General features: G+C 50.4%; 1 protein-coding gene across 2 annotated transcripts in view; it reads right to left on the reverse strand.

Moving 5' to 3' along the window:
• The window catches only part of L3MBTL1 (L3MBTL histone methyl-lysine binding protein 1), a 57,703-nt gene that overhangs the window by 26,129 nt on the left and 15,610 nt on the right, over nucleotides 1–15,964 (reverse strand). The window contains exons 3-12 of one of the 2 annotated variants that reach the window (XM_038370272.2): nucleotides 12,357–12,580; nucleotides 11,117–11,261; nucleotides 10,110–10,248; nucleotides 9,085–9,211; nucleotides 8,287–8,374; nucleotides 6,908–6,999; nucleotides 6,166–6,270; nucleotides 4,665–4,800; nucleotides 3,510–3,601; nucleotides 1,769–1,920 (exon numbers count right to left, since the gene is read on the reverse strand). In XM_038370272.2, the coding sequence (XP_038226200.1) occupies nucleotides 1,769–1,920; nucleotides 3,510–3,601; nucleotides 4,665–4,800; nucleotides 6,166–6,270; nucleotides 6,908–6,999; nucleotides 8,287–8,374; nucleotides 9,085–9,211; nucleotides 10,110–10,248; nucleotides 11,117–11,261; nucleotides 12,357–12,580 (1,300 nt within the window). Of the gene's footprint in view, nucleotides 1–1,768; nucleotides 1,921–3,509; nucleotides 3,611–4,664; nucleotides 4,801–6,165; nucleotides 6,271–6,907; nucleotides 7,000–8,286; nucleotides 8,375–9,084; nucleotides 9,212–10,109; nucleotides 10,249–11,116; nucleotides 11,262–12,356; nucleotides 12,581–15,964 lie in introns of both variants that reach the window. The other variant, XM_038370271.2, reaches the window with a different exon arrangement.

The following is a 15,964-nucleotide window of genomic DNA, read 5'->3' on the forward strand; positions in this document are numbered from 1 at the left end:
AGTCGTTCTGCAATTTCATATTTGAGTTCCTTCGGAACTCTTGGATGAATACCATCTGGTCCTGGTGACTTATTAGTGTTTGATTTAATCAATTTGTTCCAAAACTTCCTCTACTGACACCTCAATCTGAGACAATGGCTCAGATTTGTTACCTAAAAGAATGGCTCAGGAATGGGACTCTCCCTCACAACCTCTGCAGTGAAGATGGATGCAAAGAATTCATTTAGCTTCTCCACAATGGCCTTGTCTTCCTTGAGTGATCCTTTAGCACCTTGATCGTCCAGTGGCCCCACTCTTTGTTTGGCAGAGTTCCTGCTTCTGATGTACTTTAAAAAAATTTGCTGTTAGTTTTTGTATCTTTTGTTAGTTGCCCTTCAAATTATTTTTTGGCCTTCCTAATTATATTTGTACACTTGACTTGCCAGAGTTTATGCTCCTTTCTATTTTCCTAAGTAGGATGTGACTTCCAATTTTTAAAGGATGTCTTTTTGTCTCTAACTGCCTCTTCTACTCTGTTGTTTAGCCATGCTGGTACTTTTATGGTCCTCTTACTGTTTGTTTGTTTTTTAATTTGGGTATACATTTAGTTTGAGCCTCTAGTATGGTGTTTTTAAATAATTTTATGCTGCTTGCAGGCATTTCACTCATGATTATTTCTTTTAATTTTCATTTAACTAGCTTCCTCCTTTTTGTGTAGTTCCCCTTTTTCAAGTTAAATGCTACTGTGGATGGTTTCTTTGGTATTTTGCCCCATCAAGGATGTTAAATGTAATTACATTACAGTCACTATTACCGAGCGGTTCAGCTACATTCACTTCTTGGACTAGATTGTGCACCACTTAGGACTAAATCAAGAATTGCCTCTCCCCTTGTGGGTTCCAGGATTAGCTGCTCCAAGAAGCAGTCATTTATGGTGCCTAGAAATTTTATCTCTGTATCCCATCCTGAGGGGACATGTATCCAATCAATATGAGATAGTTGACATCCCCCATTATTATTGGGTTTTCTGGTTTTGTAGCCTCTCTAATCTCCCTGAGCATTTCAGTCACAATGAGGTGGTCAGTGATTTCTACTGCTATACTCATGATGAATTTCTATTCACAGAGATTCTATGGGACCATTTGAATCATTTAAGATTTTTACTATATTTAACTCTGTGCTTTCTTTCACATACAGTAGCAGTCCCCCACCAGCGCAACCTACTCTGTCATTCCTATATATTTTGCACATTCCTATGCATTTTGAACCCTGGTATTACCGTGTCCCACAGATATTCATCATTCCACCAAGTTTCTGTGATGATGCTGCTCTCCAGGTGACAGGATGGGGGTGTGGTGAGAGGGTCAGAGATTGCTGGTTATGATGTTGGACTTAGAGATTCTGCATTTGTAGCAGAATTTAATTGTGCAGAATTAATCCACAATGGGACGGAGCTCAGCTGCAAACTTTGGCTCGAGGACTGAACTTTCTCAAAGTTCAGGTGGGCTCAGAACCAGGGTTTGGTTCAGGCCTGTCTTTAGAGTTATTTTAATAAGACATAGAATCATGGACTAAAAGGGACTGTGGTGCAGAACGATAACACTTAGGCCTGCTTGCTCCCTTTAAGGTTTGACATTTCCTCATGCTTGCAGGAAGAAATTCACTTCCTCGGGACAGTACCAGACAACTGGCGAAGTGCATTATCGACCTCCTGGGAAGCATCCAGGATCAGTCACTGCAGGAGGCAGCACAGTGAGGCAGTGCTGGAAGGTCATGCCCATGTTCTTACCAGTAGTCATAAGTATCATCCCAGTTGTCAAAGTGCACCAGAAAACGATTGTCCACCACGTCCGTCACCGTGGCAACGCATATCAAGGAAGGGTTCATGCGGTCCACAGCTTCTAGTTTCGTGCCCACCTGGAATCCCGTGGGAACGGTGTTCTGGGGAAAGGAGAGAAACAGGGTAGGTGTGTCTGGGCACCAACTGGTTTGCTCTTACGGCTATGTCCCCAGCCCTTCCCCACCATGCCCTGAGCAGCTGCTGGCCGACACCATATGGAACGCTTGAGCGGTAACACTGTGCCCTTCATCTGAGGGGCTCAAAGTGCTTTTAACATTAGTGAATTTAGCCTCACAGCTCCCCTGGGAAGCAGGCACAGGTAAGGAAACTGAGGCACAGGGAATTTACATGACGTGGCTTAGGTACCAGGGGAAGTTGCTCACAGATCTGGGAAGATACAGATGCATCAAGACTGCCAGGCCCCTGCTAGATGCTGCAGTCCCAGACAAGAACAGCTTCCCTAAGAATTAGGGTCTGTAGTAACTCACTTGTTTCAACTATTGCTTTCAAATCTCTAGCAATAATCTTTATTACTAGGGGCTGACGTGAGGAAAGACAGTGGCAGTATTCTCATCCTAAACCTCCGACACCCGCACTCCCACCTCTTTCATAATTCCTGTACTCCCCTCTCATCATGCCCACCTGGTCCGGTCTTCTCAGATATAACATTTACATAAAACACTGTGTCATAAATACTGGACTGACGGAGCTGAATGAGAAATTGTTCCGATAATCACACATCATTTGTTGGTATTGATTTGATCAGTGAGACAATGATGGATTATTATTATTTATTCTTTAAGAGCTGATAAGGCTTTTTTTTTCCGAAAAATTTTGAAAATGTCAGCAAAAAGTATATTTTGTTCAGGGTTCTTTGTATAAATATTCCAGGTATCACCCGCCCCCCTCCCCTTTCTCTCCCTTTTCCATTCCATTTTGCTTCTGAAAAAAGGAGAGAACATGGAAGAAAGAGAGAGAAAGGAAGGATACAGGTGAAAAACTGACCTTTTATTGGTTTAAAAAAAAAATCTAGAAATTTTTTTAAAAAAAGAAAAAAGTTTTCCTGGAAATATTTAAAAAAAAATATTTTTGACCAGCTCTGTCTGTGACTACACATCTACATTTATGGCGGCAGATAGAGTATGGGCACTGCACGTCCAGCTAGCAGGGGTATAAGTAGCAGTGTAGGCAGTGATGGACAGATTAGGTGAGTAGAGTGGAGTAAGTGCGCTACATGCCTGAACCCCCTATTATAAACCCTACACAGTTCTCCACACACCAAGGCAGTGCCTCCCATGGTTATCCTGCTGCCTCCACCCTGCCAGAGCCTTTCTCCACTGCTGGAGCCTTTCACTGCAGCGTGTGTCGTGCCTGTACTCCACATGGCACCTTAAGTGTAGACACAGGCTGTATTAGAGATGGGTCCGAACAAACCTCCCTTATCTGAACAACCCCCAACATTGCTGATGCAGTGACACAGCCACTAACTTACAGTGTTCTTTGTGTGCACGATGCATGAACAGGTCGATACTGTTCTCTGTGGGTCACCCCCATTTCAGAAGCAGCATTACTATGGGGATTGGAAAGGGATTGGGGGGAAGCGGCCAAAGCAAAACTGGTGGGGAGATCCCCTCTGGGGGGAAATGCATGTGAATGTAGAGGAGTTCACTTGGAAGGATCTGCCACTCACATTGTTTGGGGTCACAAAGAGGTGCCTGGGAGCAGCCTGAGCCTTCGTTATCCTCAGATAGTTCATCCAGCTGAACTCCTCCTCCTTGTAACCTAAACACCCTCAGGAAAAGAAGAGACAGAAGCAAATGTACAGAGAGAGCAGCAGCTCCTCCATAGGCCAGCGGGACCTTCAAGGACAGGCGTGGTACCTCTATGCTGTACTTGAAAGCACTGCCTAAGCGTCAGACTGGGGAGCCAACATCCACCCACTGCCTCCTGCCCAGCATCTACCCTTCCACCATCCTGCAGCCCTCATCATTCCCGAATGGGTGCATATGGCAGCAGGGCCGTCCCTCACTGTTCTGGGGCCCTACGCAGCACCCCCGTGGGGGGGCTGGCTTGGGAGGTGGGGGGAACCACCCCCCAGTACTCACTGGCAGCGCAGACTGGGGCCGGGTCGCTGCACTTCCCACCACCAGTGAGTGCAGACCCAACCCTGTTGCAGAGCTATGGGGAGTGGGGGTGGGGCTGGGGCAGAGCAGGGGCCTCGAGAAAAGCCAGGCAGAGGCTGGAGCAGCACGCAGTTGCACAGGGCACCAGGAAATTTGGTGCCCCAAATTTCCTGGTGCTCTGTGCAACTGCGTGGTTTGTATATGGGTAAGGATGGCCCTGCATGGCGGCACAGTGGTTATGGCACAGCCTATGCTCAGAATGGAGAATGTTGAAGTACCGCTACTAGCCACAGGGGCCAAGGGCAATAAGCCCTCTTAACTCCTGTTGGTCTGTGTGCTCGGCCCCTCGCTGGGTCAGGCTCTACGCATCTGCTTTTCAGTGCTGCCCACCATGCTCCTGGCTTGGACCATGACACCTGGGACTAAAAGTCTCAACATCTGAGCAGGATTCAAACCCAGACCTCCAGAGGGGACAGACGCCTACATTAACATACTGTGCCATGCCCTTCCACATGGGAGAATCTGACTCCTCCCCCTGTAGCACCACTGTCTGCTCTTCTCCCTACAGGCCTCCATCCTCGGCTTGAGCACTGATGAAGACATAACCAGCCCTCTCCTGCTCTCAGGGGTCCCACAGGCTCCCACGCATCCTGACTGCCAGCACACAAGGGGAAGGCCCATCTGGAGCAGCATCCACAGTCCTGACTTTACCGACCTCTTACCTTTGGGGGGCTGCAGTTTATGCCCCGTCTCCTCAGACCAGTCAGCAGGATGAATGTTGGGGGAGTCAGCGTTCAGCCAGAAATCATGGCATTCAGAGTAGCCGTCAAAGTGCAGACGCATCCGATAACCACACACCTGCAGCGAGGAGGGGAAGGGAACTGAAGGATGATAGTGCCCCCAGTTGCACTGCCCCGGGTGTGCTCTAACTTCCTTCAAGCAACATGTGCCTAAGAAGTCTGTCTGGCAGCCCACGCACAAGCCCCATCACTTACCTCTTTGATAGCTTGCTGAGAAGGCTGGAGAGCCATATTGACATCCTGGTGTCAGGAATCAGGAAATGCATTTGAAGCCTGGGATTCTGTGCGTTTAACATAGGAACAGGGCAGGCACTGAGCCACTGGCCCCAGTACTTCTACTCTCACCAATAGCGACAGAAAGATTCCGACATTACTGCCAGCCTTTCTTGTCGGGGCACAGGGTGAAACGGTGACGCAGTCAGCACTGGTGTGGATCCAGGGTTATAAAGATCTCACAGTGGCAAATTCCCCCCTCTCTTTCTCCCAAGCATTTTACAAGAGGTTGTTGCCCTGGCAAAAATATGCCAGCAGCAAGAAATAAACAAAACATCTGCTTTGTGGAATTTCTCACCTTGAAGAAGGATTGAGCAGACTTCAGCTGCTGGCCCATGAGTGCTGTAGGTCACGGACTGTGCATCTTATACAAATGTAGTACAGATGGAAGGATCTGGCCTGATAGCCTAGAGTCTGAAGGCCTCTGTTTATCCACAGAATGGGTGCAAATCGGACAGTGGAAGAACAAGCTCCTACTCACTGCCCCACCAATGTGGCTCAGACTGTCCAAGAGTGATCAAATCAAGGGACCACAGGGTACTTCCGTCTCCATGGCCTACTCACTCCTGGGTTCCTCTGATGACCATGCTAATATGGCCGCCAACCGAGATGGTGATTCTGCGATGTGGCCACCCATCCTCTACCAACCCGACTGACACCCCCAACTCACTTGAGCTACACCACCAAACCACCAGAGCATTTCACAACCAGCAGCTTGGCCAGGCAACGGTCTGGGTGACTGCCAGCCAGCTCTGGGTTTGAATGGATGGCCTAACGGCATGACCCACGGGTGGTCTGCTGAGTAAGAGAGCGCTGCATTTCCTTTCTCTCCTGGAAACCCCGCCCACAACACGGTTAGGAGCACGCGTGGGGAAAAGGCCGCGGAAGAGCTGCGAAAGGCAGGCAGAAGCTGTCGGCCTGTAGCTGTGGCTGCACAGGAGGGCACGGAATGGCAATGCCATGCCGAAGACCATCAGAGGAGGGAGGTTCTGGAACAGCCTCCCAGTAAGAGGAATGGGGGCAAACCACGCAACTAGTGTCAAGTTGGAGCTCGATATGTTTATCGTCAGGATCATGTGACCAGGTTCCCTGCAATAGCAGGAGACTGGACTTGACGAGCCAGGAGGTCCCTATCAGTCCCATGTCTTACCTCAGCCACAGTCAGGATAAAGTACATCGAAGGGTGCTGGGGATCGATCCCCTCCAGCTTCATCCCCACCTTGAAGCCGTTCTTGTGCTGGGCAACTGACTGGTACTGAAAACACGAGAGAAATAGATGTGCTCCAATCACCCGTCACAACCCATTGGGGGACGGAGTCCTGGGGTTAACCAATGGGGTTTTTTGTTTTTTAAAGCCATTCTCTGTTTTCTGTGGTTTTGTTTCTCTCATTGCCAACAGGACAAGAAACATGACAGTACTGGCTTGCCATGCATGCTCCCCTGAGCACTCCCTATTGCCTAGCCTGGAGATGAGCCTCCCCTAAGTACAGGGGTGTTTGCAACTGGAGCTATGGGCTCATCTCTTGCCCAGACAAGGACAGGAGAGAGCGGTTCGTAGAGTGAATTAGACTCACGTTTTCCCAGCCAGCGGGCAGATGGCGAAGGTCGGGGTGGGGCAGAATCAAGGGGAAGGAGGAGAAGGGCATTGCCAGGGTCATCACTCTATAGGGCATTTGCTAAGCAAACAGACTTTGAGTGAGGGGCAAAGGTCACAAAAGGGAGAGCTAGAGCAAAGCTGGAGAGTGGCGGAGGAAGATGATTGGTTACCCCAGGATGAAGGATTGGGCATTTCCCACAGCTAGGAAAACAGGAACGAGATGAAGAGGGGACAAGAAGAGACAAAAGGAAAGTCAGGAGAAGAGGAGGCATCAGGAAAGAAAATCCCAACTCACGCCCTGGAACAGATTTAAAGGGGCAGCAATGGCTTTCTGCTCTTCCAGGTAGGACGCCCAGGACCAGCCTTCTTTCTTCTCCTCACTGGAACCTGAGCTCGGCAAAAACACACACACACACGCCAGTCAGAGACACGGCTGAAGATCTGGTTTGTTTGCGTCGGAACCGACCCTTGAGATGGTCCAGGCAAGGGGAAAGGCAGACCAGCTCCCCCCACCTCACCCCAGAGTGCATCGTGCAGTGTCCTTCACCAGCCTCCAACCGCTTTCACCTGCATTTGGAGATAGGGGAAGGCAGAGGTGGGCCTGCCCAGTGAATGATGCACCCTTGACGAAAAGGGCTGTATCCTGCTCTCAGTGACCTGCTCTCAGTGACCTGCTCCCATCCCCACCGCCCTCCAGGCGTAACACTGGACCAAAGCCCTGTCTGTCCGTCTGTTCAGCTGGAGGGGCGAGATGGAAAGCCATCTCCTATGCAGACCAGACCCAGGCCAGTCTTCTTTCTATCCCTTTACATGGTGCCACTGCCTATAGTGAGGGACCCAGGGACAGGCAATAAAAGAATCATACTGTATACAGCGCAGAAACCCCTGAGGAGAACTCAGATACATTCTGCAGCCAGCCAGCATCAATGGCTGAGACTTTCAAAGCCTCCAGTAGGAGAGAAATGCCCAAGTCCCATTCCTTTTAATCCAACCAAAGGTTCAGGAACAGCTATAAAAACAACAAGAGGGAGTCCTCAAAGCAGCCAGAGACAGGCCAGCTCCATTGGCTCAGGGACTAACAATTGGCAAGGCTGAGTGTGAGCTGCTGCATTTGTACTGGTATGTGCCTATCTGAGATGTTTATCTGGCTCTGGTCACAATTTTTAACCCATTAAAAACCCCTGGGAGGAAGGCAAGTGCTACTAGACCCATTGCACAGAATGGGAACCAAGGCACAGAGAAATTAACTGACTTGCCCAAGGTCATAGGAAGTCTATGGTAAAGAAGAGATTGAACCCAGCTCTACCTAACCACTGACCAGCACCCTAAGCCCTAGGCCATCCATCCTCTCTTCACTTGGGGAGCTCTCTGGGGGGAAAGGGACTATAGGAACCCAAATCTTAATCCTATCAGTAGATGCATTCAGAGACTTGACACGGGGACTAGACGGGTCTGAACCAATCTGGCAGTTCCTATGGCTAATCATCCATGCGATACAAGGTAACATCATTTCATCAGGGGACCTCCGGTGGCATCATGAGCTACAGGAGTGCCCCCCCCGCTGGGATGTTGTCACCTGGATGGTGAGCAGATCACTGCAGCTGACTTTTACCCACCTGTAGCTGCTTCTGCATGGGAAGCAGCGACTAGAGACTGCTCTGCCACACCCCTTACCATGCTGGTTCATGCTCCACTCTTCACTCTCCGTGTTGCTGATGGTGGGGTCTCCCCCTGAGTTCTTTCTCTCTTCCTGCTTCTCCTCCTAACCATGAGGATACAGAGAACTGATGTCAGTCACTCACCAGCCTTGTAATGTCTTAGACCTTCTTTGATTATGACGGTGCTCAAGAATTTTTGGGTACCCAAATCCAACAAATGGACAGCCAAAAGGATCTGGCTTGTGAGTAGACAGAAGCTGTCAGAGTGGGATTTGGGAGTGGATTTGAAAGGACCTCACTAAAGATGGATTTATTGTGGGCAGTGCCGTCTTATTTTTTTGGCCTGTTGGTGCTTTAGGCCCCAAAATGAAGCATCTGGGTCACAGAGGCAGATGCACTCTGTCTTTTAAGGATAATTTCTTGGTGTTTCATGCTCACGAGGCCAGGGTTCTCACAGAGCTCAGGGCTGGAGGTTGAAGTGTTCAGCATCCACAATCGTGGCTCGGTTTTCAAGAGTGCTCAGCACCCAACGTCCACCCAGGCGCAGAGTCCTCTGAAAATCTGGCCCAAGATGTCCACAGGACTCGAGGGTCAGTCCCTTTGAATGTCTATTTCTTCCTCTCTCTTTCTGCTCTTTGGAGTTAAGTTGTCAGTTTCTGATTAATACTTGGAGGCATAATTGATATAGCACTGACAATTATAAATAAAAAAAGGGGACACAAACACACACACACGATGGCGGGGCACCCTAGCCTCTCCACTGACAAGTATCTGTTTGTGATCTTGTCCCCTCTGTGCCATCCCTTTCCCCTACCATTTGCTCTGATTCATACTCCTCCTCCTCCGAAGGGCTCTGGTAATCCTTTCTTTTCCGTTTTTTCACCGGCTTGAGGATTTCGGTGGCGTTAGTGCTGCCGGCAGAGTTCTCCACTATGACAGACCTGCAGGGGAGAAGGGATTGTAAAGCCCATCAGCAGAGAGGAGCCAGGCTGCACATTGGGATGTCAGCAAACTTGGTTTGAAGGGGCCTGGCAGGAAGGGAGGTTGTGTGACCAACACCAGACAGAGAAGCAACCACCTTTTCAATCCCTCCTACAGTGCCTATACACACGTACACACAGGCACAAACGTATATGCAGGCACACGCAAACATACATGCATGTGCGTGCACACACACACACACACACACACACAGGCACTGTTCCTCATGATTAAAATGAGCAATCTGCCAAGAACATGTGTCTTCATGAGGTCAAAATTAAGAGATTAGCCTGAACCAAAATCCTGCATCCAAGTATCCTCGAACTTTGAGGTGTCTGAAATCCAAATCTGAATCTAGAACCAAATAGACTGATCTTTGTAATGGTCTGGACCAAATGCCTGGATCCAAGCAACCCAGAATGACGGGGCACTGGAAATCCAGATCTACATGTGGTGGCCTGCCCTCATCTATGAGCTGAGAAATCAGATGAGGGAAAACATGTCCTGCGGGGACCAAGGTGAGGACGCCTTTCCCTGGGGAAGCTTCTCATAGTGCCAGGCGCAGCCCACTCCTGCACTGAGACCATAAACAATCTGAGTGAAAGCTTGGCCCTGCTGAAATCAATAGCAAAACCTGCCCTGACTTCAACAAGCTCAGGGGCATCCTGCGCATTTGCTTGTAGAATAACCTGCCCACAGAAACAAGAGAGGGGTCTCCCAGCCCACAGAGACACACCCCTACATCCCCCTCTTTTCTAGAGAACAAAGGCTGATCTGAGAAAGACAGGGTTTGGCTCAGAGCGTTTCTCCCTGAAGGTGCAGGTTCTTTTTCCCCAACCCGAAGAGTGTCTCCTTTACCTTTCCTTGAACTGCCGATGACAGTGTTCGCTGCAGAATCCCCTGCCCTCCCGGGCCCCCTCCGACACATGTCTCCGGCCGCAGGTATCGCAGTGACACATACCCTCTGCTGTCAGCAGCTTGGGCTGCTCGGACACGTCTGCGTCAGGAGAGAGTGAAAGGGAAGTGAACTCCCAAGGGCGAGAGCCGCCGGGGAAGGAGAACAGTACAGCTCAGAAGACACCTGCCTCCCATGCAGTTCGAGGGTGGGCATGGCACCACACAGATACCCTGGGGAGCTGAAGCTCTCTTTCAGACCTACCCCGGGGCAGGATTGAGGGAGGCACTTTGGAAGCAGGCCCTGTGGTCAGCAGGTTCCCAGAGCCAGTGTGCAGCTCATTGCTGGGCTGGGCTTGGACAGGATGGACCGTCTCACTCCTTAGCAAGAAGATAATGCGGTACAGAGCGTGAGAAAGCCTCATGTAATCTCTGCCTGAAAATGATGCATTGGTTCCAGCCGGCCACTGCGGTTTTGGGACAGGGCAACAGGTCTGTTGGGCTACTGGGCCTCCAGAAGACACCAATGACAAGCGGATAAAGGAGCCTTCTGGATTTCCCATGAGGGAAAGCCAAACGCTCATCTATAGGGGTGGGAGTGAGGATCTTTCTGGAGCGGTTGGGAAGGCAGAACTCTGGAGCCCCCGTGACTTAGCTCACCCCCACCCTCCCTTTCGGGTCTGAGATGACTTCAGAGGAGAGCCACCAGCAGAAACCCACCCTCCCCATGGCCCAGTGTGACAGAGATATTAACATCACCACTGATGCGAATACCGCTTCCCCATGCTTAAAGACATCGGAGCCAAAGACAGCCAGTGTAAGCAAGTGGGACTCCCTCAAAAGCTCCCCAGCCCTGGGCCCACCCACCAAGCCACAGGTAAGAGGAAGTGCCGTCTCTTCCCAGCACTCTGCAAGTCATGGTGCCCAGCAGGGCGCCTAGAGCCAAAATCATGCCAAGCTAGCATCCTTACCCTGAGCAGCAGCTGGATTGTCCCTGCTGGTGGGCGCCACCTCCAACTCCCCATCTCTCTCCGCATGATCCTCCTTTAGAGGCTCCACAGGGGGGATCTTATCAGCACTCACCACTTTCAGCGTCCCATATTCATTTATCCGAAACTGGGTTATTAATGCGCACACACAAAAAAGAAGGAAGATAAAAGCGTAATCCACTAGGGAGTGTGCCACAGGTCCCCCTTTGGGCCCTCCCACAAGGGACGGGAGTCTGGAACAGCCCCAGCTAGGAAGCCTTAGCTCAAGTTGTAGCAGCTTGTGATTTTTAGATGTGAAGGTTCCTAGTTCAATCCCCAGTGTGTCAGCCAAGATGGCGGCCATCACAAAAACATAAGGCATGAAGGACTAATGGACTCAGACATAACATTGGTGACCCATCTCTCCCATGAAGGTCAACCCTTCCCCTGGTGCTGGACATGCCAGGTGAGCCCTGCCAGGTGAGACGGGGCAAAGAACAGGATGGGGGTATGGGAGCTGTAGGGTATCCACCTAGCCCTTTCACTGACCATTCAACCTCAGGGAAAGCTTTTCACTGCCATGGAGACGGCAGGGTTTGGCCTGGTGGCTGACATAGCAGGGAAGGGCAGAGTGCTGTCCAGAGGCTGGGACGGCCCAGAGGAGGCAGGGTGCTGGCTGAGGTAGTGGAGGGGATGGGGTACACTGGTTACCATAACAGTCTAGTCACCGCAGCTGTGTGTTGTGCGTGGATCACTAGCACTGAGCTACCGAGCCAGCCCCAGTAGGTGCTTAGCATAAACACCAGCCAAACTACCTCTAAAGATAGTCCTGATAGGACATGCTTAGGCCAGCATTTCAGTGGTAGGTGCCATGGTTTGGCCTGCAAAAGCGTACATGCACTGGCGCCACAGCTGTGCTCTGAAAGGCCACTGGACCATGCAGAGCCAGTGACGTCTGCTCCTTCAGCATGTGCAGTTACCTGTTTGTGGGCACACCTGCAGCATCCTCCATCCAAAGGCTGGACAGGGATTTAAAGGGTTCCCTCTCATTCTCTGCTAATGGGGAACAGGCTCAGACGATAAAACCCCAAGGATGAACCTGGAGGGCAGGAGCCCAAGGAGATGCTCTTACTGTCCTCATAGGAAAGCAGCTGCATAACCTGCAGTTCATAATTCTCCATGGACGCGCCCAGCTAGAGTTAAGGGTGCTAGCGTACAGAGGTCTGGCTTCCCCCCCACTTACCCTTAAGTTGCTGCCAGGCAGAGTGGCCACCCCATCTTTCCACTCCAGCACCCGGACAGTATTGCAGGTCTGCACCCCGCTGATCTGGGGGATGACGGTCGCCGTGATCGGCTCGTTCCCTGCCCCCCTCTCCAGTCTCTCGGCGCCTGCGTTTCTCTGCGGCTCCCGGGGAAATCGCTGGATCTCTAAGGTGCTGGCTGGGAGGTTGATGGTGGTGGCATTTGCTGGAGAAGGGTGAAAAGATAAAGAGGAACAAACACTTGATATACATGCAGCAGGCGCGGGGTGAGGCAGCAGCCAAATACAGCACAAGGGGGTGAGGGATGCCAGGCACATGGTCTGTGCTCACTCTGTTCGCACATCTGACTCTTAGGTTTGCGCCAGGGGTTTCCTTGAAAGGTGTCAATCCGCTGGGTCTGACCTGCCTTACAGCAACAGCTACTCGTTCTGTGTCCTGTAGAATCAAGCCCCAATTCTGAGCTCAACACATCTCAACGGGGGGCAGGGGGGAAGGGAGCTGCATGCCACCTCTGCAGCCCCCCGTTGAATTCTGGAGGGACACAGGGCAGGAGCTGCAATGGGAGAAGAGCACAGAGGAGGACTGAGGGTCAGGCGGGAGAAGGGAGGAGAGGGGCTGAGCACTGAACTGTTCATTGGGTTCCAGTTAGGAATAACGGGACCTGATTCTCTTTTACACTCATGCCCACTCTGGACCTTAACGCGGGTGCCAGTTACAGCTACACCTGTAAGGCCAGCACAGTGTAAAGGGCCCCAGTGCAAATGAGAATCAGGCCTAGGACATTTTAAACTTCATCTATACCAGTTAGAACCAGCTGGATGAGCACTGGGCCTCTGTCCCTTCCAGCCCTCTGAGTCTGGTCAGCACCCCCATAAGGGCCACGCTGGAGCTGCACTCCCAGAAAGGTGCCCAACTCCCTGGGCTAGGGAGCATACTGGGCACAGGCCTGTGATGGTTGGGAACAGCAAATTACATCCCTAGCTAATGAAAAAACAGCAGCTGCTCCTCACAGACAAAGGTGTGGTCATAGCAACCCAGGTTTTGGTTCCTTCATGGCAGGACTGCTGCAATGGAAGCCACCCAGATTCCCTGATCTGCCCCAGCTGCTCTGCATTGCTCAGATGGTGGAAAGCGACCGTTTTCAGGCTGGAGGCAGCCAGTGGAGAATCCCTTCTGCTCAGGGTAACACGTGCAGGTGTAAAGCTGGCAGAAGTGGTGCAGCCACCTCCAGCAAAAAGGGATGGAGGTAGCGTGCTGCGGGCAATAGAATCATAGAAATGTAGGACTGAAGGGACCTGGAAAAGTTTAGTCCAGGCCCCTGCACTGAGGCAGAACTAAGTATTATCTAGACCATCTGTGACAGGTGCTTGTCTAACCTGCTCTTAAAAGCCTCCAATGACAGCGATTCCACAATCTCCCTAGGCAATTTGTTCTAGTGCTTAACTACCCTGACAGTCAGGAAGTTTTCCTAATGTCTAACCTAAATCTCCTTTCCTGCAATTTAAACCCATTATTTCTTGTGCTGTCCTCAGTGGATAAAGAGCACAATTTATAACCCTTTTTTTTATAACAACTTTTTACATACTTGAAGACTGTTATGTCCCCCCTCAGTCTTCCTTCCTCCAGAATAAAGAAACCCCATTTTTTCATGGGACGTCATGTTTTCTAGACCTTTAATCATTTTTGTTGCTCTCCTATAGGCTTTTTCTCCCCAATTTGTCTACCTTTTTCCTGAAATGTGTCACCCAGAACTGGACACCAGTGCTGAGTAGAATGGAAAAATTACTTCTAGTATCTTACTTCCAACACTCTTGATAATACATCCCAGAATAACGTTTGCTTTCTTTGCAACAGTGTTACACTGTTGACTCATATTTAGCTTTTTTTTTTCTTACGTCATTTTGTATAAGTGCAACTGATTGTTCTTTCCTACGTGGAGTACTTTGCATTTGTCCTTATTGAATTTCATCCTATTTATTTCAGACCATTTCTCCAGTTTGTCAAGTTCATTTTGAATTCTAATTCTGTCTTTCAAAGTGTTTGCAGCTTGGTATGATCCACAAACTTTATAAGTGTACTCCCTATGCCATTATCCAAATAGTTTATGAAGATATTGAACAGAACTGGACCCAGAACAGATCTTGGAGGGACCTCACTCAATATGGACTGTGAACCATTGATATCTACTCTCCAAGTATGGTTTTCCAAACAGTTGTGGATCCATCTTATAGCAGGTTTGTCTAGGCCAGGGGTGGGCAAATTTTTGGCCCAAGGGCCACATCAGGGTGTGAAACTGTATGGAGGGCTGGATAGAGAAGGCTGTGCCCCCGAAACAGCCTGGCCTCCACCCCCATCCACCCCTTCCCACTTTCCACTCCCCCGACTGCCCCCCTCAGAACCCCCAACCCATCCAACTCTCCCTGCTCCTTGTCCCCTGATCAGCCTCTCCCAGGACCCCCCGCCCCAAGCCCCCCCCCAGGATCCCACCCCCTATCCAATCCCCCCTGCTCCCTGTCCCTGACTACCCCCCAGCCCCTATCCACCCCCCGACAGGCCCCCCGGGACTCTCACGCCCTATCCAATCCCCCTGTTCCCTGACCGCCCCGTCCCAGAACCTCCACCTCATCCAACCGCTCCCTGTCCCTGACTGCCCCCCAGGACCTCCTACCCAACCCCCTCACTGCCATGCACGCCACCGCCACCCCCTTACCATGCCGCTCAGAGCGGCCGGAGCTCGCAGCCCTGCTGCCTGCATGGCTGTGGGTGAGGGGGGACAGCAAGGCAGGAGCCGGGGGCTAGCCTCCCCAGCCAGGAGCTCAAGGGCCAGGCAAGAGGGTCCCTCGGGCCGGATGTGGCCCGCGGGCCGTAGTTTGCCCACCTCTGGTCTAGGCTGTTTCCCTAGTCTGTTTAGGAGAAGATCATGTGAGAGATGGTATCAAAAACCTTACGAAAGACAAGATATATCACATCTGCAGCTTCTCCTTTATCCACAAGGCTTGTTACCCTGTCAAAGAAGGATGTTATGTTGGTTTGTCATGATTTGTTCTTGACAAATCCATGTTGACTGTTAGTTATTATCACCTTATTATCTTCCAGGTACTTACAAATTTATTGTTTGATTCTTTGCTCCATTATCTTACTGGGTACTGAAGTTAAGCTGACTGGTCTATAATTCCTTGGGTTGTCCTTATTCCCCTCTTTACAGATAGGAAATATTTGCCCTTTTCCAGTCCTCTGGGATCTCTCCCATCCTCCACGAGTTCTCAGAGATAACTGTGAATGGCTCAGAGATCTCTTCAGCCAGTTCCTTAAGTATTCCAGGATGTATTTTGTCAGGCCCTGCAGACTTGAAGACATCTAACCTGTCCAAATAATTCTTAACTTGCTCTTTCCCTATTTTAACGCCAGATCCTACCCCGATGTTCATTGTCTGATCACAGCTAACCATTTTGGTGAAAAACAAACAAAAAAGGCATCGAACGCTTTGGCCATTGCAGTATTTTCTGTCATCGCCTTTCCCTCCCTCATTGAGTAATGGGTCTACTGCATCCTTGGTCTTCCTCTTATTTCTCAGATGTTTGTAAAATAT

Source organism: Dermochelys coriacea, chromosome 13 (assembly GCF_009764565.3).
Source record: "Dermochelys coriacea isolate rDerCor1 chromosome 13, rDerCor1.pri.v4, whole genome shotgun sequence".
In the NCBI taxonomy this organism is placed as follows: domain Eukaryota; kingdom Metazoa; phylum Chordata; order Testudines; family Dermochelyidae; genus Dermochelys; species Dermochelys coriacea.